The sequence below is a fragment of the Sciurus carolinensis genome, chromosome 3 (assembly GCF_902686445.1).
Source record: "Sciurus carolinensis chromosome 3, mSciCar1.2, whole genome shotgun sequence".
Taxonomy (NCBI): domain Eukaryota; kingdom Metazoa; phylum Chordata; class Mammalia; order Rodentia; family Sciuridae; genus Sciurus; species Sciurus carolinensis.
This window is the reverse complement of record NC_062215.1, coordinates 19,048,663-19,070,228: the sequence shown is the minus strand read 5'-3', so window position 1 is coordinate 19,070,228 and position 21,566 is coordinate 19,048,663. Positions and strand designations below refer to the sequence as shown.

The 21,566-nt window shown below is 51.6% G+C and overlaps 2 protein-coding genes across 3 annotated transcripts; both read right to left on the bottom strand.

The window, feature by feature from the left end:
• Positions 1–11,279: 11,279 nt before the first annotated feature.
• Ppy (pancreatic polypeptide) lies at positions 11,280–11,956 on the bottom strand. The gene is made up of 3 exons (XM_047542848.1): positions 11,766–11,956; positions 11,468–11,539; positions 11,280–11,304 (listed from the first exon to the last, which is right to left on the bottom strand). Exons 1-3 carry the CDS (start codon positions 11,954–11,956, stop codon positions 11,280–11,282), a joined length of 288 nt encoding a protein of 95 aa, XP_047398804.1.
• Positions 11,957–18,688: 6,732 nt separating this feature from the next.
• On the bottom strand, positions 18,689–20,326 carry Pyy (peptide YY). Of its 2 annotated transcripts, XM_047547075.1 has the most exons (3): positions 19,693–20,326; positions 19,113–19,300; positions 18,689–19,000 (listed from the first exon to the last, which is right to left on the bottom strand). In XM_047547075.1, the coding sequence occupies exons 2-3, from the start codon at positions 19,298–19,300 to the stop codon at positions 18,916–18,918; spliced, it is 273 nt and encodes a 90-aa protein (XP_047403031.1). In that variant the 5' UTR covers positions 19,693–20,326; the 3' UTR covers positions 18,689–18,915. The 2 variants fall into 2 exon arrangements, with proteins under 2 accessions (XP_047403031.1, XP_047403030.1); XM_047547074.1 differs by lacking the exon at positions 19,693–20,326 and having other exon boundaries at positions 19,113–19,369.
• Positions 20,327–21,566: the final 1,240 nt, after the last annotated feature.

Below are 21,566 nucleotides of genomic sequence, written 5' to 3'. Positions count from 1 at the left end.
AGTGGCCTCTTGGGAGACATTTCTTAAAATATTAAGAATTCTATCCAATAAATACCTATTCCCAATAGACAGTGAAGTTCTGTGCGGATAGCAACTAAAACTTACTGAGCACTCTTTCTCGCACCCAAAACAGTGCCTGCCATCAAGTAAATGCTCAATTAATAATAACATGGGGCAGAATCTCTGGGGATAGGGCCATACAAGAGTGGTTTGTAAAGTTCCCCCAAGCACTATAGCTTAAGTGAGTGTCCCCTAAAGGTTCATGTACTACAAAGGCTTAGTCCCAGGTGGCACTATGGGGAGGTGGTGGAACCTTCAGAAAGTGGGGACCAGTGGTAGGTCCTTAAGACATTGGAGGTAGGCCCTCACAGGGTGTTGTGGAACCCCATTCTCAACCTCTCTCTCTCTCTCTCTCTCTCTCTCTCTCTCTCTCTCTACTGGTTCATGATATAAGTGGTTTGTCCCACCTTGAGTTCCTGCTATGCTGTGCTATTCTTGCCAAATGCACGAAGCAATAGGGCCTGCATGGTTTTGGCCTGGAACCTCTAGAGCTGTAAGCCAAAATAAACCTTTTTCACTAGAGTAATGGAAAACTGACTAATGAGCCAGGTGATCAGTGAACAGCCAGGGGAGGACTGCCAGGCAGCTTGCTGCAGAGGACCCCCATGCCTCTTTCCTGAGAAAGCAGCTGTGGATATGGAGGGCCTGCCCTTCAGAAGTGAGGGAAGTGCACCATCCCCTCGGGCGCAAGGGAAAAGAAGAGGGCCACCCTGCAAAGCAGCCTTCTGTTTGGTGCTAAGATCATGGAAGCTCCGAGAGGGATGATTAGCCCGGGACATACCGAGCCAAGGGCTCCAGGGGCTCTGCTCCTCTTTGTCCCTGGCCTAGCATCTGAGAGCAGGGGCAGGGTTGATGCCATTAACAGAAGTCATTGGAGAGAGACTGTCCTGTCCTTAGAAAGGGACATTCAAAAATAGCTGATCAACATCTGCATAATGAAAGATGTTTATGTGAATGTTCATACACACCAAAAAGTGTTTTCATCAGGCATCTTTATTGTCAGTGCCAAATTCCCTCCTACTTCTCCTGAGTCTGATGTGAGGTCAAGATGCCTTTCTGTGGAACCCCCATCTGGAAGGAGGAAGAGGTCTGGGAAAAGAGCCCATTAGGCATGTGTTAGTCTGTGACATAATGCAATGAACCGATAACGGGCCGTCCTCCCTCTCCTGGGAAAGTCATATTGTCCAAAACTTCACAGTGAGAAGACAACTGGAATCTCTATGTTTGGAAATTTCCTGGAGTCTGCCACACCTGCCTCTTCCTTTGGCTGATTTTAAGCTTTATCCTTTAGCTGTAACAAACCATCACTATTCGTACTACAGCTTGTCATGTGTTCTGTGAGTCCTTCTAGCAAATTATAAAAATGAAGGGTGATCTTAGGGACTCTTGAACTTGCAGTTGGCATTAGACAAAGGTGAGGGGTAGTCTTCTGGACTGCCCCCTGCTTTTGGGGTACTGGGGGTTGGATCCAGGGGTGCTTTACCACTGAACTACATCCCCAGTCATTTTTATGTATTTATTTTTTAAATTTTGAGATAGGGTGTCACTAAGTTGCTGAGGCTGGCCTTGAACTTGCAATCCTGCACTCTCAGCCTCCGGAGTCAGTGGGATTAAAGGCATGTACCATCGTGCCCAACTGAACAGTCCTTTGAATGTCACATAGTAACATATGCTCTAACATGGATGGACATCACATAATAACGTGCCCTGCAACATGGGTGGACCTTGAAAACATTGTGTGAAGTGAGAAAAGAAAGTCACAAAGACCACATATGGTATATTCCATTTATATGGCTGGTTCAGAACAGACAAATCCATAGAGACAGAAAGCAGATTGCTGGTTGCCCAGTGCTGGGGGGAATGGGACTGATGAAGTGTATGAGGCTTCTTTTGGGTGACAAAAATATTCAATTGATTGTGATTATGGTTGCACAGCTCTCAGCGTGAACTAGAAACCACTGCATTGTCCACCCACCTGGGTGAATTGTATGGTACGTGAAATATATCTCAATAAAACTTTTATCAAAAAAGGGGGCATATGGAATGGAAGATCTCAGAAAGATAAAAACTTTGTGCTATTTACTGGCGTGTCCCCAGTGTCTGGAGCAGGGCTCCAACCCCTCCAGGAGACAGGTGCTCCCTGAACACCATGGAATAGAGATAGACCAAGTGATTCCTGAATTTGGATTGGGTCCCATGAGGGCTCCCAGTCTAAAATTTCCTGACAAGAGCTCTTTATAGAATACCCCCACCCTACTTTGGGAAGAATCCAGGCAATCCTTTAGCCTTAGAGAGACAGTGGGACAAAGTAGGGCAGGTGGGGACATCAAGAGACTAATTCATGGTAGCCCAACTTCTAAACAGTCCCTCCTACCTCCCAAGGGTTAGCCCAAATTATCAAAGGGGTTCCTTGGGGCAAAAGTGCTGAATCTGCAGCACATAGACCCCCAAGGATAGGCCTGGAACGCAGGCCTGTCTCCTTTGGGAGGGGCCTCAGGCCGAGGGAAGGGGCATTGGCACCCAATCAAGCTCAGGCAGGAAGGACCAGGTCCTTTTTCTCCAAGGCTCTCTGATAATCTTCTTGTTTGTTTGTTGCATTTATTTGTGTGTGTGTTTTTGTTGTTGTTGTTGTTGTTTTGAGGAGTGTCCAACAAAACTTTATTTACAAAATAATCTCTCCCTGTTTTAAAATGTAGGTTTTGTTTTATTCAGGTATGATGAGATTAGGAAATGGTTTCCACTGACAAGATGGCTTGCTGCCAGGTGCCATGGAGTACCATCGTAATCCCAGCTAATCAGGGGGCTAAGGTGGGAGGATTACAAATTCAAGGCCAGCCTGGGCAATTTAACAAGACCCTGTCTCATAATAAAATAAAAAGCTTTGGCTCTGGATGTAGTTCAGTGGCAAAGCACTTGCTGAGCATGTATGACACCCTGCATTCTATCTCCAGTATTGGAAGGAAGGAAGGAAAGAAGGGAACAAGGGAGGGAGCGAGGGAGGGAAGGAAGGAAGGAAGGAAAAGATGGTTTGTTATGATTCCCAAGAGAGGGAAACAGGACAGGCCATGCAGGTTGCATGGGGATGCACTGGGGTCAGGAGACAAGGGAGTGGAGTAAAACATTGGCAAGGATTTTGTAGTGGTTTCTGCTCGAAGGAACAAGGGAGGCAGGTAGATGGCTTAGGATTGGCTAGTTTAGATCATTCCAGCAGCTCTGGGCATAGAGATTGTTCCCAGTTGTTGAGTACCTGACCCTGGGGAAACAGGGCAGGTGAATAGTGATCTGAGCAGGAGAAGCAGATGCTGGGGGGGCGGGGCGAGGGGATCAGATAGTTTGCACAGAAAAGGTGAGCCCTCACTCTCTCTAGGAATCTGCCAGCCCAGAGTGAGCATCTGCAGGATCAGCAAGGCTCCAGATGTCAAAGTTGTGGAAATGCAGAAAAGCTTAATAGACCTCCTCTGGAGCTCTGACCCCTCCCCAGATGGCTTTGATCCCAGCTGGGAGGTGACCTGAACTGCCCTCCTGCATCTCCTCAGAGTTCAGTGCAGTAAAGTGAAATCAACACCCCAATTGTGTCAGTTCAGACTCCCAGGCAAGACTTGATCACTCAATAAACACCAGAAATGTATTTTATTCCTGGCCTTGGGAAGTGTCTGTGGGACACCATAAATATGATGCTGTTCACTCTTCAATCCAGGAGGTTAGTTTGACACAGAAGCAAAATGTGTGTATATAACCTATTAGAATACCTGCCATTTCAGACACCTGAGTAGAACAAGAGCCCCAGGATGCCAAGAGGAGGACAGGGAGGGTACTGGGAAAGTTTCAGAAAAGACAGTTTCCAGAACTGGTCCCCCAGTGAGATTTTGCCAGGCAGAGGAATAGAGGGTCATTCCAGATAGAAAGGAAGGCAAAGGGATGCAAAAGTGCAGGGCTATTCAGGAGTCCACAGGGGTCTGAAAAGTGAAGGGTCAAGAGCCAGGCAAGTGGCTCACAGCCATTCACACCTCTAATCCCTGCAGATTGGAAGGCTGAGGCAGGAGGATCTCAAGTTCAAGGCCAGCCTCAGCAATTTAGCAAAGCCCTAAGCAACTTAGTTAGATCCTGTCTCAAAATAAAAAATAAAAAGGACTGGGGATGTGGCTCAGGGGTTAAACCCCCTCGGTTCAATCCCTGGTACCAAAAAAAAAAAAAAAAAAAAAAAAAAGGCTAAAGGTCAAAAGTATAAGATGAAGGAAGAACAGCAGGAGGCATAAGGCATAACTAAAGAGTCCAGGTTGAAGTGCAATGTGCAAAACAGGGGTATGACAACTTGTGGAGCCTCCTCACAAGGGAAGACCTCTCCTGAGCAGTAAAAGGGAACAGATGACTGATATGCCCAAAAATATGGGGAAATCTCAAAAGCATTATGCTGAGTTTAAAAAAAAAAAAAACACCCTTTGGCTTGGTTTATATGAAGTTCTAGAACAGTCAAAACTAGTTTAGAGAGATCAGATCAGTGGTTGCCTGGGGCGTAAGGTAACCTCTTAGGATGATCGATATGTTCTGCGTCTTCATTGCATGGGTGATTATGCATTTGTCAAAGTTCAGCCAACTGTATGCTAAAATGGGGAGGTGGGTATAAATTATTCTTTTAGAAAAGTTGAATTTTAAAAGTATACCAAGGTCAAATTGCGAAGGGCCTTAATGGCATGCTAAGATGTTTGGACTTCAAATTATAGTTATAGGAGGTTATAGGAGGGTTCTTAGTAGACACTTGTTTATACACTTTGGTTTGGTTGGGTAACAAGTAAAATCCAACTCAAACCAGCTTATACCTAGTGAGGGAATTTTCCTGAAGGCCCTGGGGCACTTTACATAGGGGCTCCATGATTTCCTTTGTATTGGGCAGAGTCAAAACCCTGAGGGACACCCCCTGAGCTTCTCCCAACAACTCCTGATCAAGCAGTAGTATTCTTCCACAACTGAGGACACTGCTCAGAGAAGTAAAGTGACTTGTCCAGGGACACATAAGCATGCCAAGTTGGAATCCACTGACCTTAGATAAGTATCATAGCTTCTTTAAACCTGTATCTTCCAATGGAAAAAAAATTAATAATGCCTGCAAGTGTCATCTAAATGACACTAGAGATAATGCAAGAGAATGTTTTGCCAGACTGCCAGGCCTGGCACTAAGCAACTGCAAAGAGTATCAGTTACTAGCAAATAGCTGTGTTGGTCATAGTCCCCCCGCATCCCACCCCTGGTACTGGGGATCGAACCCAGGAACACTCTACCACTGTACTATATCCCCAGTCCTTTTTATTTTTTATATTGAGACAGGGTCTCACTAAGTTACTGAGGCTGGCCTCAAACCTGTGATCCTCCTGCCTCAGCTTCCTGAGTCACTAGGATTACAGGCATGCACCACCACACCTGGCTATTATTATTAATGATATGGAGTGTCTGTCCCTTGAGCCTCTTCCCCCAACCTGTTCAGTCTAATGAGCATTTTATCTTATGTGAGGGACAGGAAAGAGAGTAGCTGAGCACCCCTTCCCACCCACCCAGAATTTGACAGTTCTGAAATGAGTGAGGGACTGAGTGAGAGTCCCAGTGTATGCGGAAGAACCCGAGGGTTCATAAGGGTGGCTTGGGTTTCCATAGCCAAAGCTGCAAGGGGACACATCATTGAAGCTCTTTCGGTGGTAGTGGGGGCAGGGCAGGGTTTGGCACTGGGCTTGTGACTAATTGGGATGAATAATAGGCTATTTGTATGTAGGGTACACTGACTCCCAGATATCTCCTCCACCCTGGACTGTGGAATTTCATCATGAGGATCTCATTTCTTTTGCTGGAGATTCTTAACTCCTTAAAAAGGCAGTCCTGGTCTCACTGGGCTACTGAGCCATCCTATAGACTTAAGTGACACTGACATTGAGTTTCTTATCCCTCCCCTGAGAGCAGATTTTAATAAGAGGATGAAGGTGTGAGAAGTGTGAATGGGGAGAGGGAAATTTGCATCCAGGAATGGAGGGGCTCACACATTAATCACCTATTAAGCCAGTCACGGTGGCACACGCCTGTAATCCCAACGGCTGGGGAGTCTGAGGCAGGAGGACAGCAAGTTCAAAGCCAGCCTCAGCAACTTAGTGAGGTCCTAAACAACTTAGTAAGAACCTGTCTCTGAATAAAAAATAAAAAGAGCTAGGATGTAGCTCAGTGGTTAAGCACACCTGGGTTCAATACCCCGTAGTCCCACCCCCACCCAAAAAAAAAAAAAAAAAAAAGGACCTCTTAAGTGCCAGGAGCTGTCCAGGGACTGAGTTATATCATCAGACCAATCTTCACATCAGTCGCATGCTATAGGTATAATCGGCTCCACTTCACTGATGAGAACATGTGAGTTCAGGGAAGATAATATTCCCTGATCAAAGTCACACAGTCAGGAAATGATGAAATTGAGATTGACACCCAGAAGACCCTGCTCTTTCTACTGCACCCCCAAAAGCCAACCCATGTTTGACAACCTTGCCTCAGAAAAGTCACAATATTGTGCAGATAAAGAGGACATGACAGGCCACACAGCTAGGGCTCTGAGGTTTGAGGTAGCCTAAAGCCTTAGTTCATCATTGAAGCAGCCAAGATTCCCCACCCTCCAGAAGCCTCAGCAGGTCACTACCAGGGACTTCAACATGGCTGGGCAGGCTGAGGAAATCTCCAGACTGACCAGGGGGCTGCCACCCTCAGGGTGGAAACTGCAACTCCCTGCCCCAAGTACTGGTCGTGCCAGAAGGAACAAGGGGTTCTGGGGCCCCACAGTGGGCCTGCAGGGAAAGGGGGCACTTCGGATAGAGCTGGATGGGAAGGGTGTCTCGCCTCACAGCACAGCCCCCTCGCAGCCCCAAGAATAACCTCTAGGAAAATGACAACCACCCTGACCGGGACCCCAAAAATAGCTCCTCTCTAGGATCTGTGATCTTGGAACAAAAAGCTACCCTACTCCCTGGTGCCTCCCCGCCTCTGCCACCCACCCTTTTGGGTCCCTGGCAGGGACTGTGCCCTGATCAGGACAGCCAGCAACCCATGTGCTTCCACCCCCACCCTCTCTCTGTTCCCAACTCCCAGGTCATGACACTGGAGCAAGAAGCGAAACCAGAGGTGGAGCCTTAGAGGGATGGGGTCATGGATCCAAAGGAATATAAAGGGCCTCAGGTCCTACCCAGAGACCCTTTGCTGTGTCGCTGCACCTGCCCAGCACCATGGTAATGTCTGGTGGCCAAATCTGGGACCCCGTCAACTTAGTTCTCCAGGAGATTGGGGCTGGAAACTGGAACCAAGGGCCTCTCCCCAGACCCGCTAAGGGCATGAAGGAAGGAAGCCATCCTCATGACTAAGACAACTGCCAGGGCTTCCTGTTCCTGCTTAGGGTGGTGGGGATGAGGAGAGTTCCTGGTTGAGCACTAAGGGACTCAGGGACTCTGGAGGTGTGTATCTTGTTTATGGGCATCACTTATTATTATTGTATGTGCCTGTGTGTTACAGACATGGAATTTTCTGGGCATGGCCGGGTTGTGGGTGGGGGGCAGAATTCCAGGTTGGTATTGCTGTATGGGACTGATAATCATTTAGCATGCATTGCTGAGCACCTACTAAATTCAGGCACTGTTCTAGGTGCCTGAGCTACATCAACAAGACAAAACAGGTAAAAGTCCAGCTATCAAGGTATTTAACGTTGAGAGAGAAGGTGTGGCTGGGAAAGAACTCAGACAATGAATATACAAAACATAGACTATAGCAAGTAGGGAAAAACGGAGCGAGATGAGGATCTGGGTTGCAACTATTAATGGGGTGGAAGCCATTCAGAAGGTGAATTTTAAGCTGATGCCTGGAGGCAAGAGACTTGGCCCTGCGGATGTCTGGCTGAAGAGGCGTCAGGCAGACAGCAATCTGTCCCGCGCGTTCTTGAGGAACAGCAAGGAGGCAGGAGAGGCTGGAGGCGGGGTGAATAGAGAGTTTGCCAGAGAAGTCAGTTAGGTAAAGGAGTGAAGGATGGCTTCAGGTAGGGCCTCCCTGTCTTTTTTTTTTTTTTTTTTTTTTTTTAGTTGTTGATGAACCTTTATTTTTTTATAATTTTTTTATACCTTTATTTTATTTTTATGTGGTGCTGAGGATCGAACCCAGTGCCTCACACATGCTAGGCAAGCGCTCTACCACTGAGCCACAACCCCAGCTCCTCCCTGTCCATTTTGACGTCGGTGCTTCCTACGAATCATTGTGCACGTTACAGATGTGCACCTTCTCCCTGGGCTTCGGGATGTCCCCTACAGCGCTCATACACCTGTGTATGTCCCAGAGGCAAACACACCCCTATTTTCCCATCCCGCCTAGCCTCTGTAACACCCGGTCCTTGAGTTGGGCAGAACCCAGTCGGGCCCTCACGTGACCGCTGGACTCTTCTCTGCTCGGTCCCCTCCAGACGCCTACTCGGCGCTGCGCATGCGCACTAGTTCTGGTGTGCCTACTGTCGCTGCTGCTACCTCCCGAGGGCGCTCTAGGCAAGGAGCTGCCACCGCAAGAGCTCCCCGAACCCAGGACAGTCAACTGGTTTATGAATATCAACAAGTACGTTGGGAAGATCTTCAACAACAGGTAGGCGGGCGGAGGAAACGAGGGAGGTACGCGGCGTGGGAGGGAGACACCTGGCACCCCACGCACATCGCGGCCCCATGATCTCTGCAAAGACTTGTTCCCTAGCTTGGGGAAGTTTAAAAACCAGAAGAAGCCCGCGGACGCCACAAAACCTCCCCCATCGAACACCACGAAACTCCCTGCACCTAGCTCCACGAAGCCCCCGCCCCGGAGCGTCCCGGTATTAAGACCACCGATCTCCTCCCCAGGCCCCAAGTAGGGGAGCCTGGACACAGCTGGCACCTCTTCAAGGGGCCTGGGAACCAAGGGCAGTTTGGGTGAGAGCAAGAGGAAGCTCCTGGGGGCGCGGGTGGAGGAAGATACCAGGGCCCAGGGGACTTTCTTCTCCAGAATGGTCCTTGACCTCCAGGCGCCTGGCTCAGATCTCACCGCCCACCGACCACTTCACATTGTGAGAGGGGCCTCAACTCCTCAGCAAGAGCAATAAATCTCTATTTCTTCAGTGACTTCTCTGGGCGCTGGCAGGGAGGACCTTCAATGGGGAACCAGGACACTGAAGTTCCTGCCATAGAAGAAGATCTTAGTGCAGTGTCTTGCCCCCTCCATTCCCTCAACCTGCCCACAGTGCACCGCTGCCAGGGTTGAAGGCTGCGACCCCAGGGAGAGCTGAGGAGCAAAGCAGGGGCTTCAGCAAGACCCAACACTGTTTTCACCCAGAGCTGGACAGCTTAGAATGGCAACCTGGGCTGTCATTAGTGGCACAGGAACAAGCAGAGGTGCCGTTGGCCCTCAGGGAGCAGAGCACAGCCTAGCAGAGCAGAACAGATCCTCCTAGACTCGCAGCCCCGGCAATGAGAAGGGCAGGGGAAGGAAAGGAGCCGGCCCAGGGCCTGTCCCTGAGACCTGGATGTGAGAACGGCCCGATTGGGCTGTGTCCACCAGAGAGGCCCGGGCAAGGGCAGAGGCCCTTCCCACCATCCAACTGTCGCACCCATGTATGTCTCAGAGTCCTCATTCCTGCCTCTAGGAAATGTCTACACACCTCTCCCCACTTAGAACCCATCACCTTAGCTAAGAGAGACAATCCTGCAACTTCAGGCTCATCCATCCAAACATCCCTTGGATATAAGAATCGCCTGCACCAAGAATTTGCCCAGCAGCTGCATCCTGTAGAAGCTCTTTTAGGACTCAGTTCCAAGTCCAGGTCACTTGTGCACACTAGACAGAAACATGATTATGTTGTTGTGGTCACAGGATCAGTGCAAGGTACTAAACCCAGGAAGTTCACCCCTCATCCACCAAACCCCTAGGCTCCCACCCTTCCGACAGCATTCAAGAAAAGCAGGAGATGCTATTCTGGGAAACAGAAAGGTTGTCTTGCACTTTTTTCCCTGCTCTCCATGACTGTCCCTTATCCACAGGAGCTCCTAGGCAGGAGACAACCTCACTCACTTCCACTTTACACACACACACACACACACACACACACCTCACCCATCCCCACCTATTCAAAGTGCTTGAGACGGGCAAGGGACAGGCCATTGAGGACTACTGGGACTCCTGCCATAGGAGCCAGGTCCCCACCCCACCTCTGCCCCAGACCTAGAGTCCAGATTGGACTCAGGGAGGTACTAACATTCTTGACTAATGCAGCCTCCTCCCTGGGAGGCCACATCCCCCGCTGGCAGCCTCCCCTCCTGCAACAGCTTAAATACCTCCATGTGCCTGAGAGGCCACAACCTTTCAGGACATCCCATTTTCTCCAAATTTCTAGAGAGCAGATCTGAGACAACCCAACACAACTGGCCACTGTCTTAACACTGAGTCACTTCTCTGGGCTGTTGTCTCTGCCCCCATGCCAAGGTCTCTTTGGTATGAGTGCTTCACCTACAATCGCAGGCTGTAGGAAACACTGTGAGGGGACATGTTTGAGAGCAGGGTTAGCTCCCAATCAGGCTGATGATCAGGAAGGTCTAGAGGTGTGGCAGTGGGAAGATTCACACTCAAGACTGCCACTTCAACCAGGCATGGTGGCACATGCCTATAATCCCAGTAGCTTGGGAGGCCGAGGCAGGAGGATCGCAAGTTCAAAACCAGCCTCAGCAACTTAGGCCCTAAGCAACTCAGGCCCTAAGCAACTCAGCTTTATTTAGAGACTCTGTCTCTAAATAATATATATATATATATGACTGGGGATGTGGCTTAGTGGTTAAGCACCCCTGGGTTCAATCCCTGGTACCAAAAAAAAAACAAAAAAAAAAGACTGCACTTCACTGACTTGCTGACTGACCTTAAGTCCCTGCCTCCCTCTAGGTCACAATGTCCCTCTACAAAGCAAAGCTGATGTGCTGGGTGGGTCTGGATCACTCCAATAGCCCCTTTCCCCCTCTCACCGCTCTTCCCCTTTCCTGTGTATTGGCTGTTCCTGCCCCCATCAGGGGTCTACAGAGACACAGAAAGAAGCTATGACTTTGACTTGCTTTATTGAGTCTTTGTGGGAACTGGGAGCAATCTGTGGCCAGAGCCACGGCTGCAGGGGAGAGCTGGGTTGGCCCCGCTGGTGGAGTTGTAGAAGGCAGGAGATGGCATTACAAGTCCATGGGGCTCAGCTCCCTGTGAAGAGAGGGCAGAACCTGGTGGTGTGGGCCCGTCCTTGTGCCCTCGGGAGGACTGCCCTGGGCCCCCTCCTCCCTCCCTGCCACTACCCATCCCTTTTTGCCCTGATTCCTCTTCCACCCCAGGCAGCTGGACAGATGGGCAGAGGATCAAAACCTACCTGGAGGCAGCTGCGTGGGGGGAGTCCCATTCCAAGAGGCCCAGAGTGTCCTCCTTATCTCTCTTCCCATACCTGGGAGGGAAGGGGCAGCTGGGGCAAGCACCATGCCAGGTGCCAGCTCACCTGCCTCAGACCTCCCCCCAGGCCCCACCCTACCCTGCACATGGCTCAAGCCTGCTCTACAGAGATGCTGTTTCCCAAGACGCATGGAGGGGGCTGGGGACAGGAGTGGGACTGGGGTGGGGTTGTGGCCAAGGTCCTGAGCTCCAGGATCTCTCTCCCTTTCTCTCGCACACACCTAGGCCTGGTCAGCATGTTGATGTATCTGCGGAGCTCAGCCGCGTACTGGGCCATCTGCTCTGGTGTAGCATTGTCCCCGGGGTACACTGGCTCCAGTGGCACTCCCCGGGCACCTGGCAGCGACTGCAGCAACAGAGCCACACAGGTGGACAGGAGCAGCAGGGAAAGGCAGCGGTGTGCAGCAGCCATCTGAAGAGCACGGGTCTGGGGAGGCAGAACAGAACCCAGGGTGCAGACCCTCCTATGCGTGGGAAGAAGGGCCTGCCTGCCCGGTCATCGCCCACTCCTTAAAGCACATCTTGGGGACAAGGGACAGAACAATGGGTCACCGGCATCTACCACCGCCCTCCTTCTAGACACTGCCCTGGAGAGCAAAGACACCCTCTCCCCAGCTGTGAGCAGCCTGGCAGCTAGAGCTCAGATGCCTTAGCAAAGCAAAATATTTTAGCAGACAAGGTGGGGACATGTGGGCATATGGGGGGGACACACATGACATACAGAGGCTGATGGCTCTGAGGAGGCAGAAATGGGATAGGAGCTCAAGAGAAGGAAACTCCAACTTATGCACAAGTTGCGGGAACACGGAATGAACTTGTACGGCAAAGGTCAGAAATCCACAGCCATTGGAGTCTAGCCTTTCTCTGATGGTTTATCCAGATGCAGAACCAGACACAAGAAGTACCTTAGGTCTCTCATGCCCCCCCCCCACCCAGGAATCACCAACTCCCTCCCAAGACAGGAGCCCCAAAGAGCCTCTCAGAGCGCAGGCCAGGCTGAGCCCACTTACCCTGAGTTCTGAGCAAGAGAACTTGGATCAAGCAGTCACCTGCTTCAGGCCGGATGGATCCCCCTGTTCTCAGCTGTGCCCCTTTATAGTCCTCAGCCCCCCGGAGTCCCCGCCTCTTTTCAGTCTCTCACTCCCCGGCCCTCACCCCCTCCTCTCGCTGTCTCCCTGGTACCTGCAACGCCAACAGGGAGCCAGGGATGGGAGCGGGCCAGGGCAGCGCTCTGCGTGCCACACGAGCAGCAGGACAGATAAAACCGCACTATGCCGTAAGTTTCCTGTGGGCCCCCATTCCCGATGCCCCTTCCTTTGGGGCTTCAAGGGAGGCTTGACTTAGGCGAGATGAGGTTCTGGGTCTTTGGCAACTGAAAGAGTCTGGTTGCAGACCTTGGCACATCCCCCGAAGCTTCCCGAAGGTGAACCCAAGTGATCAAACAGATTCCCTCAGGGCACAAGATTGAGGCTGCTGCTCCAAGCCTCCAGGAAGAAGCAGGGAACCTCAGGCCTTCCTTTCCAGTGTGCCCTCAGAACAAGGCGAGAACAAGGGAGGGGCCTCACCTCCTCAGGCCATGGGGACAAGAGTAGGGACCCGGGTGTGGAGAAACCCATTTGGTGGGTGCATAGGTTGCAGAATAAGAACTGATGCAAAATGGCGGGGGGTGTCCATTTCTGGAGCCATCTCCTCTCCCATCCCAGCGTCCCATCCCAGGGGAGTGCTTAAAACCAGACTCATTTACAAAGCCTCAAAATTTCCAAAGTGCTCCCGGCTCAGTCACCTCACTGAATCCCTACAAAAACCTGTCCTGCAGACTCAGAAACTGAAATCTGCTCAGAGATATTAAGTAATTGGCCCAAACCACATAGCAAGTCTGAGGAGAAGCAAGGTTTGGAAAAAAGTTGAACTCCAACATTTGAACCCTTTTCTGAGTGGAACTGTCAAAGTATTGCCATGGTTTCCTGCTTTGGCTGAGAAATGGCAAGGCCCACAGAGGTGAAGACACTTGCTCAAGATCTCCCTGCTACATAGGTCTCAGTTTCTGCCTTTGATTCTCATCCACACTGAGTCTTTCTCCTGCTCAGTATCCTTTCCCCAACTCAAGCCAAGGAGCAGTACTGGCTGAGTCAACGTTGAGGGCTGAGTAGGGAAGAAAGGATCCCTCACCATTGAGGTTCTGCTGCTCCAGACCAGGACACCATCAAGGGTCAGCAAGGAGTGGGGAGGGGAGAAGTTGTTCAGGGCCAGGGAAAACTAGAGGTGATACCCAGGGATCTGGCATGGTAGACTTAGAAGTGAAACAGGATGTACCGCAATCCTCCCTCTGCCGTTGGCTGGCTGGGTGAGCCTGGTAATTACTGTAGCCTCTCTGAGCTTCTAATTTTTCTCTAGGTAAAATGTGGCTTATTATGCCCATCATCTCAAGGTAGGAAGGATAAAACCAACAAAGTTCTGACTGTTCCTCTCAATTCTGATTCCTGGTGACAAGAACAGTGATATCTAACCAGGCAAATTACACTCCACAAGACCAGTATGAAGGTCCTTTCATCTCAGCAAGCCTGGACCCTCTTCTGGGCCTGGGTTTTCCACTTCACCAAACAATGACAAGGTGGCTGATCCCAGACAGCATCACCTTTGAAGGGTAGAGACTCCTGCACACCACCAGGGGGCGCTAGGCCCCAGCCCTGGTTGGAAGGGTCTGAGCTCCCTCAGGCCAGTAGTCTGCTGGGACTTCTTCTGACTGCTCCCCATGTCAGGAGTCAGTGGATCTGGGGGTTGACTTGGGTGACCAGCCCATTTATAGTTCTGTCCTGTCACAGACATAACACAACTTTGTGGAGGCCTAAGAAATAACAGTTCTCCACAAATGTCAACTACGTCTCCAGCCTTCATTTTTCTCCTTTTTAAACAACAGATCCTAAGGTCCCCTCAGGGATGTCGTGACAATCCAGGAGGAAGGGAGAGTGGCTGTCCAGAACAGAGAACACTTGCCTTCACGTGTTCCCACAGGGCTTGCGTGGAGCCTCTTGGGGAAGTCACCCAACACTCCCCTGCACAGACAGGACCAAGATGCCAGTGGCCCCCTTTTCCACTGCCCAACCCCACACGCTCTGGGAAAGGAACACCCCAGGGATCTCGGGGTGAATGAAGGCAGGTGAAGGAACAAAGGAAGAGGCCTCACAGTCCTGGCTGCCGGGGAAGGAGTTTGGCCAGTGCCATGTCCTCCATCACCCCTCTTTTGGGCTCTCTAACCTCAGTCTCTGCTGCTCTCAGTTACCCAACCAAATATCAGTCACTTATGGATATCTGTTCTTGGGTCTAGAGCAGGAGGAAGTGGAGAAGAGAGGGTTCTACAAGGAGCTCAGAGGCAAGAGAATAGGTAGCGGGTAGATTGCTGTTGTGTTTTGTTTGAAAGATGAAGACTGTCAGAAAGGGGGAGGAGCAGGCTGTAATAGCCAGTGAGCCAGCACCGTGCACCAGGACCTTTCTCACAGGTCATCTTAACAGGCCCCTTCATTACCTGGTGAAGGAGGCAGGAAACCGAGGCTCAGAGAAGCAGCTGAGGTTGCCGAAGACCACAGGAGAGATCAGGACAAAACCCAGGTCCACGTGGTTTCAGGTGCTACACTCTATCCCTGTTTCCAGGCACTTCTGCTGACCAGAGCCTGGTCCAACTCTTAGGCCAATGTCATATTTCCAAATTGTGTGGCGGGAGCAGGGTGTAGGTTGGGGCGGGACTGCCCTCAGATTTCAGTACCCATGGGATCCCCCAGCCCTGGGGAAGTCCTTGGACTAAGGATAGCTGTGACATTCACACAAACACCTAAAACCCCTCATCCTACCCCCTCAGGAGCTACTCTATCCTGATTTGGGACTCTGTCCACTAATTTGAGTCTAGACCCTGTCTACACTTCCCTCCACCCTGGAGACTCCATCTGCCTCTAATCCAGTATGACTGGTGTACTTTTAAAAGGGGGAAATTTGGACACAGAAACAGGTGTGCATAGAGGAAACTTCTAGCCCAGGAGAGAGGCCTGGAAGAGATCCTTGCCCCTTCTTCTCCAGAAGAACCAACCCAGCTAACATAACACCTTGATTTCAGACTTCTAGCCCCCAGAAGGGTTAGGGTTAGGGTTCAGTTTTGTTTGATTTATGGTGCTGGGGATCAAACCAGGGCCTTGCATGTGCCAGGCCAGGGCTCTACCACTGAGCTACATCCCTCACCCTCAAATTATTTTTATATCAGTTCCAAAAACTAATTCAGTAGTCCCCCTACTCTGTGGTTTTTGTTTCCTGTGGTTTCTGTTACCTGCATCAAAGTCCAAAAATATTAAATGGAAAATTCCAGAAATAAATGATCCATCAATCTTAAATTGCATGCCATTCTGAGAAGCCTGATGAAATCTCATGCCATCCACCTCCATCTGGCCTAGGATGTGAATTGGCCCTTTGTGTGGCATATCCAAGCAGTATATGCTACCTACCCATTAGTCACTTAGTAGCCTTCTGGGTTACCGTATAGACCACAGAGGCATCACAGCACTTACGTTCAAATAACCCTTATGCAGTAGCCGAAAGCTGCCACACACAGCCCATGTCATCCACCCCGCTTACCTGATCACATAGGCATTGTATCATCTCACATTGTCACAAGCAGAATGAGTACAGAACAATAAGCTATTTACATAGAATCAGAGACCACGTTTACATAACTTTTATTATATAATATTGTTATAGTTATTCTATCTTATTGTTATTTTTAATCTCTTATTGTGCTCAATTTCTAAATTAAACTTTATCATAGGCACAATGTATTGGGAATAACAGTATATCCATTGTAGAGTTCAGTGCTAGGGATGGTTTCAGGCATCCACCGGGAGTTTTGAAACACATCCCTGCAGATAGAGGGGACTGCTGTACAAAAGTGCAAGAACACAACAACAGAGCACTCACACGAGTTCAACTACCCCAAGGACCTCATTCTAGAGAGTCTAGAGAGTCCACAGTCTGTTGAGTCTAGACCCTGTCTACACTTCTCTCCACCCTGGAGACTCCATCTGCCTCTAATCCATGACTGTGGTCAACAGACATGAGATCTGAGCAGAAACTGCAGTCATGCATATAATTCATACCAGGTCTCTTCCATTAGCCTCAAACTTACCACAGTTGGCAGACCAACAGACAGCGGACCACGGACACCAGCACACAGGCACAAACCCCACCACTTCCCTGGCTCAAGCAGCCACTATCCTGGTACAGAGGAGAGAAAACAGGAAACGAACAGATGGGAATGGGTCTCAGGAAATGGCAAAATGGGGAAGCCAGAGAGACTGATTTCATCCTGAGAAACCAGGAATGGCTTCTGGGAGGCGACATCTACCCAGAAGATGTATTTTAGGCTGAAGAGAAGGAAAGGGTTCTGCCTGTAGGGTAAGTGGCCTGGGCAAAGGCACAGAGCATCAGAATCCACACAGCCCATGACGGGTTCCAGTCCCTGGACCAGCCTCCTCTGTCCCACACTGCTGTCCTAGCTCAAGAAAGGCTGGGGGACAGCACCTGCTGGTGCAGGTTGTGTCAGAGCAGAGCCTGCTTTAGAGTCTTCTCACCTCCAGGGTCAGCTAACTGCACGACCCTGGCGCTTACAGGGATGCTGCCCAGTCTTCCTGCCCTTCTTATCCTGTCTGGGTCTGAAGCTTTGGCTTCAGCCTGATTCTCCCTCTCATCCCCTGGCCACCTGCCTTGGACTTAGGCAGGTCCTGCTGAACTGGAGGTCCAGGAGAGAGTCCACAGACAGGCCCTTTCTTTAGGGAGCTCCCAGACCATAGGTGGGGAGAGACACAGAGACATGGGAAGATCTCTTAGTGAACAGAGCAGAAGCTATGAGTGCTCATTACCCAGAGAAGGCAGAAAGTACCAATCAGGTCAAACGTGGCAGGCCTCTGGAAGAACGGACTGAGAAGGAAAGGTGTCTGTGGATTCAGGTGAGAATCCAGTTGAAACATCCACAGCACCTGGTGGGGTGGGGGCGGGACTAGAGAGTATTCCTATAGTCTAGTCACCAGGAAGGCACAGTTAGTGACTTAGGCACTGTATGTGCATTCAACAAGGTGGGGAGGATGGTTTTGAGGGAAAGAGTGGTCTCCACACTCCCATTGTTCCTCCTATTCAGGCGACACGTTCCTTAGAAGTGATTTTTTTGCGGGAGGGAGTACTGAGGATTGAACCCAGGGGTGCTTTACCGCTGAGCTACATTCCAGCCTTTTTTTTTTTTTTTTTTTTTTTTTTTTTTTGGTGCTGGGGGTCGAACCTAGGGCCTTGTTCTTGTAAGGCAAGCAGTCTACCGACTGAGCCATCTCCCCAGCCCCATTCCAGCCTTTTTAATTGTGTTTTGAACAGGGTTTCTCCAGGTTGCTTAGGACCTCGCTAAAATTGCTGAGGCTGGCCTGAATGTGCGCTCCTCCTTCCTCAACCTCCCGAGCCACTAGAATTACAGGCATACACCTCTGCGGCCAGGCTCATGATCTTCCTTTTCATCCAGCACCCCTACTCCACAAATGGCGTTTCCTCCACAGCCCCATCCCGGATCCCGTCTTAAACTCCAACCTTTGCAGCTGTGGGGACTAGTAGTACAGCTTCTTGCGGTGGTTGTGGGGGGCGATCCTAGGGTGTTGGTTCCTGGCCCCGCCTGGTAACCGCCTTCATCTTTGCTTTGCAAGGTTGCTCTGTCCGGATTACCCTCCTAGGCTGCCTAGCATGCTCCTCTCCACCTCTCCATCTCCAGCGACTCTTCTTGTGCCTTTTTCTAGAACTCCTATTCACGCCCACTTTGCCTGGAACTCCTTTCACAGAGGTTACTTGTCTGGGTACTGTCTAGCCCCAGGCTAGGAAGTAGTGTCTATGCTCAGCTGCTAGCACAGGAGGCCCCACCCCGCCCCAGCCTTGTCCTAGGCCGCATTTTTCTTAGGCGCCGAGTCTTCTCCCTGCTCTGGCTCCTCCACCCTTTCCCACCGATGCCAAAGGGAAAGGAAACAGACGCACACATTCATTTTCTGTGAAATTTGCTCTTTATTTGGGGACCAGGGACGGACCACACACAGCCCTCAGCCCCAGGGACCTGGGGCACAGAGAAATGGGCGGAGGGCCCTACTCAGAACCCAATATGCAAATGATGTCGGTGTATTTAGCATATTTCCCAGGAGGCCTTGAGGGTCTTCTCCACCTGTAGGCGCCTTCTAGCCCGCAGGAGGGAATGGAAAGGAATCGCATCTGGGGAGGCGAGGCCGGGGCAAGTCTTAAGTGGTGGTGCCAGGGCGAGTCCCGTGGGCCGGGTCATGCTCCAGGGGCCAGTGTGTGGTGAGGAGGACGCTTTTACCGCGACCTGACTGGGCGGTCATCGCCGTCGGGGAAGAGCAGCTTAGAGAAAAGAGCTTCCGGGCTGTCGCGTTTCCCATACCTGGGGGCGGGGTCACAAGGGGCGTGGTTAGGCCCCCAGGTGAGCGGGGCGGGGCGGAGGCCCTGAGTCAGGAGGCGCCGATCCCCCCCCCCCGCCCCGCGCATGCGCTCACCGCTGCCGGGTGACCAGGTTGAGGTAGTGGCGCAGGGAGGCGTAGTAGCGGCTCAGCTCCTCGGGGGAGGCATCTTCGCCCGGGGCCTCGGGTTTGGCGGGGTAGGCGTCGACTAGCGCTCCCAAGCAGGCGAGGAGAGCCAGCAGCACTGTGGCCGTGGCGGGCGCCGGCCTGCGCACCGTCACCATCTGGAAAGGGGGCATTGGAGTGTGGGGCATCCCGAGCCTCGACAGTGGGAGGCTGCGGCAGTGGTTGCCATCGGGCCCACACTCAGGTGGCTCGTCTGGGACTAGTACTGGACCAAGACTTAGCCACCCACGCGCTGTGTTCTCGCACCATCTCTGGCCTCAGTTTCCTCCTGTGCCAGAGTCCTAAGTCCTGTCTGCCTCCCCACGCCCGCTGCTATCCAAACTGGCAGACGAAGGAAGAGGACTATGCTGGCAACCCGATTCCCAGACTTCTGCTTCCCACCTGCGTTGGCCCCCTTCCAATCCACTCAGCTCCAGCTTCCACCATCCCAGCCTCAGTTTCCCCACAAAATAACTCACTACCAGACCACTCCTGATCCCCAGCCACTCACAGCGACAGCTCCCAAAGCGAGGCGAGGCGAGCAGGAGCAGGAGGTGGAAGGTGCTGGCAGCCTCAAGGGCACGACTGCTGTAGGTGGAGATGCGGCCTCTGCTCGGCGCTTTCCCTGCGGGGCTTATATCCCGGCCTGGAAAGGGAGGGGGAGTCCAAGGGGAGGGGGAGCCAGCAGGGGAGGGCCCTTGCTCCTTCCTTCCTCCACCCCTGCCACTCGCTGAGTTTACAGCCAGCCAGGACGTGATGTCTTCACCTCGCAGGAGCCAAGGAAGCAGCTGCCATGCTCAGACTCAGGGTCCACTGAACTGGTCACCGCACAGCCCCCCAGTGGCAGGTCTAGCCTCCAGAGGAAGTGAGGCCTTTGGATCTAGAGTCGGGTAGCCCCTAGGACCAGGAATGTGAGTCCATCTTCCCTAGCCTGTCCTTAGGTGGGAATGGGGAACCTGAGGGAGGACAGGCTTCCTCCAGTCTGTGGGACCTGTGGCTGCTCCTTCCAAGAGGCAATCATCCTCAGCCTCTGCTTGCTAATGCCTTTGAGGGTCCAGGAGTGACCGGACCTGTGCAGGAAAGTCTCTTTTCTGGAGGCAGAGTCGGAGTATATGACCTTGGCTCCTGACCTGCTGCTTATGACGTTCCTGGGGAGAGGCCTCTCTGGATACTCCATTATGTTCATTCTTCATTAGAAATTGGGGACAGAGGCAGGAGGCAGAAGCTGCTGAATGAGCCACCCCTACATCCACCTTGGCACATACAGATCCTGGTCCGGCTAGGCTCTCTATAGAGTCCCCCCTGGAAGGCAGAGCCCCCAATCCCATCTACATGTCATTCAGGGCACCTGGTGTCTTCTGTGGCTCAGTGATGTCAAGCTGCCAAGCCTATGCCATGGTCCCCAGCCCATTACAGCCTCCACTGAGGTTTGGGGGCAATATTCTCACCCAGAGCCTTTAAACGAAATAAGAAAACTAACATTTACTGTGCGCCTACTGTGTGCTAGGTAGTACATCATTTCTGGTATGATAGGGCCATGAACTGAGTTTATCTGCATTTTACAGGTGGGAAAATTGAAACTCTGAGAGGTGATGGTCACCCAGAAAGAGGGTGGGGAAGACCCCAAGAAGAAGCCCTCTCAATCTTGAGGGCAGACAGGCTCTGCACTTTGGAGCTCAGGAGTCAGACACGAGAGCAGGGGATGGGAGGCTGTCTGGGGCTCCCACCCACCCAGAGGTCAGAGTGGAGGAAGCACCCCAGACTGAACCCATCAGACCCACCTGAGCCCCAGGAAGAGAAAGGGCTCTTAGGGAGTCTCCCCATACAGCCTTTTCCAGCTCCGTCTACGAGACATGGCCAGAGCCTCCAGTGTTTCCAGACATCCCATTCCCCTCAGTGCACTGAGGCAAGAGGAGTCATTTTGTCCAGGCCCCTCATTCTGGGCCAGCCCCTCCACGCTCCAGGACAGATGGCAATGGGTGCTATTTTTAGAATTATCCTGCAATGGAGAGTCCAGGGAACCCTCAATTGCCTTTTTATGGGTTCAGTCACCTGAGCTCTCCGGAAATGGCTCCTTATCAGCTTGTCAGGCCCAGAGGGCCCCCGTACAACCCAAGAAACACCAGGGCACCTTGAACATGGAAATGGAAGGGGATATGGAACCTACCTTCAGAGGGAGAAGAAAAATCACTCTTAGGCAGCCCAGCCTTGTCCTCCAAGAGCCCTAGTGTCTAAGAAGAGTCAGGGCTGTATCCTTGCGGACCCCCAGTCTGAGGTGAGGAGCACAGAGTGATCACAGGGGAGCCCTAGTCTTGGGGAGGGGAAGGCACTGCACTGTCTTTAGAAATCCCATCTGAGGGGTTCCCAGAGCAGATACAGGGATAA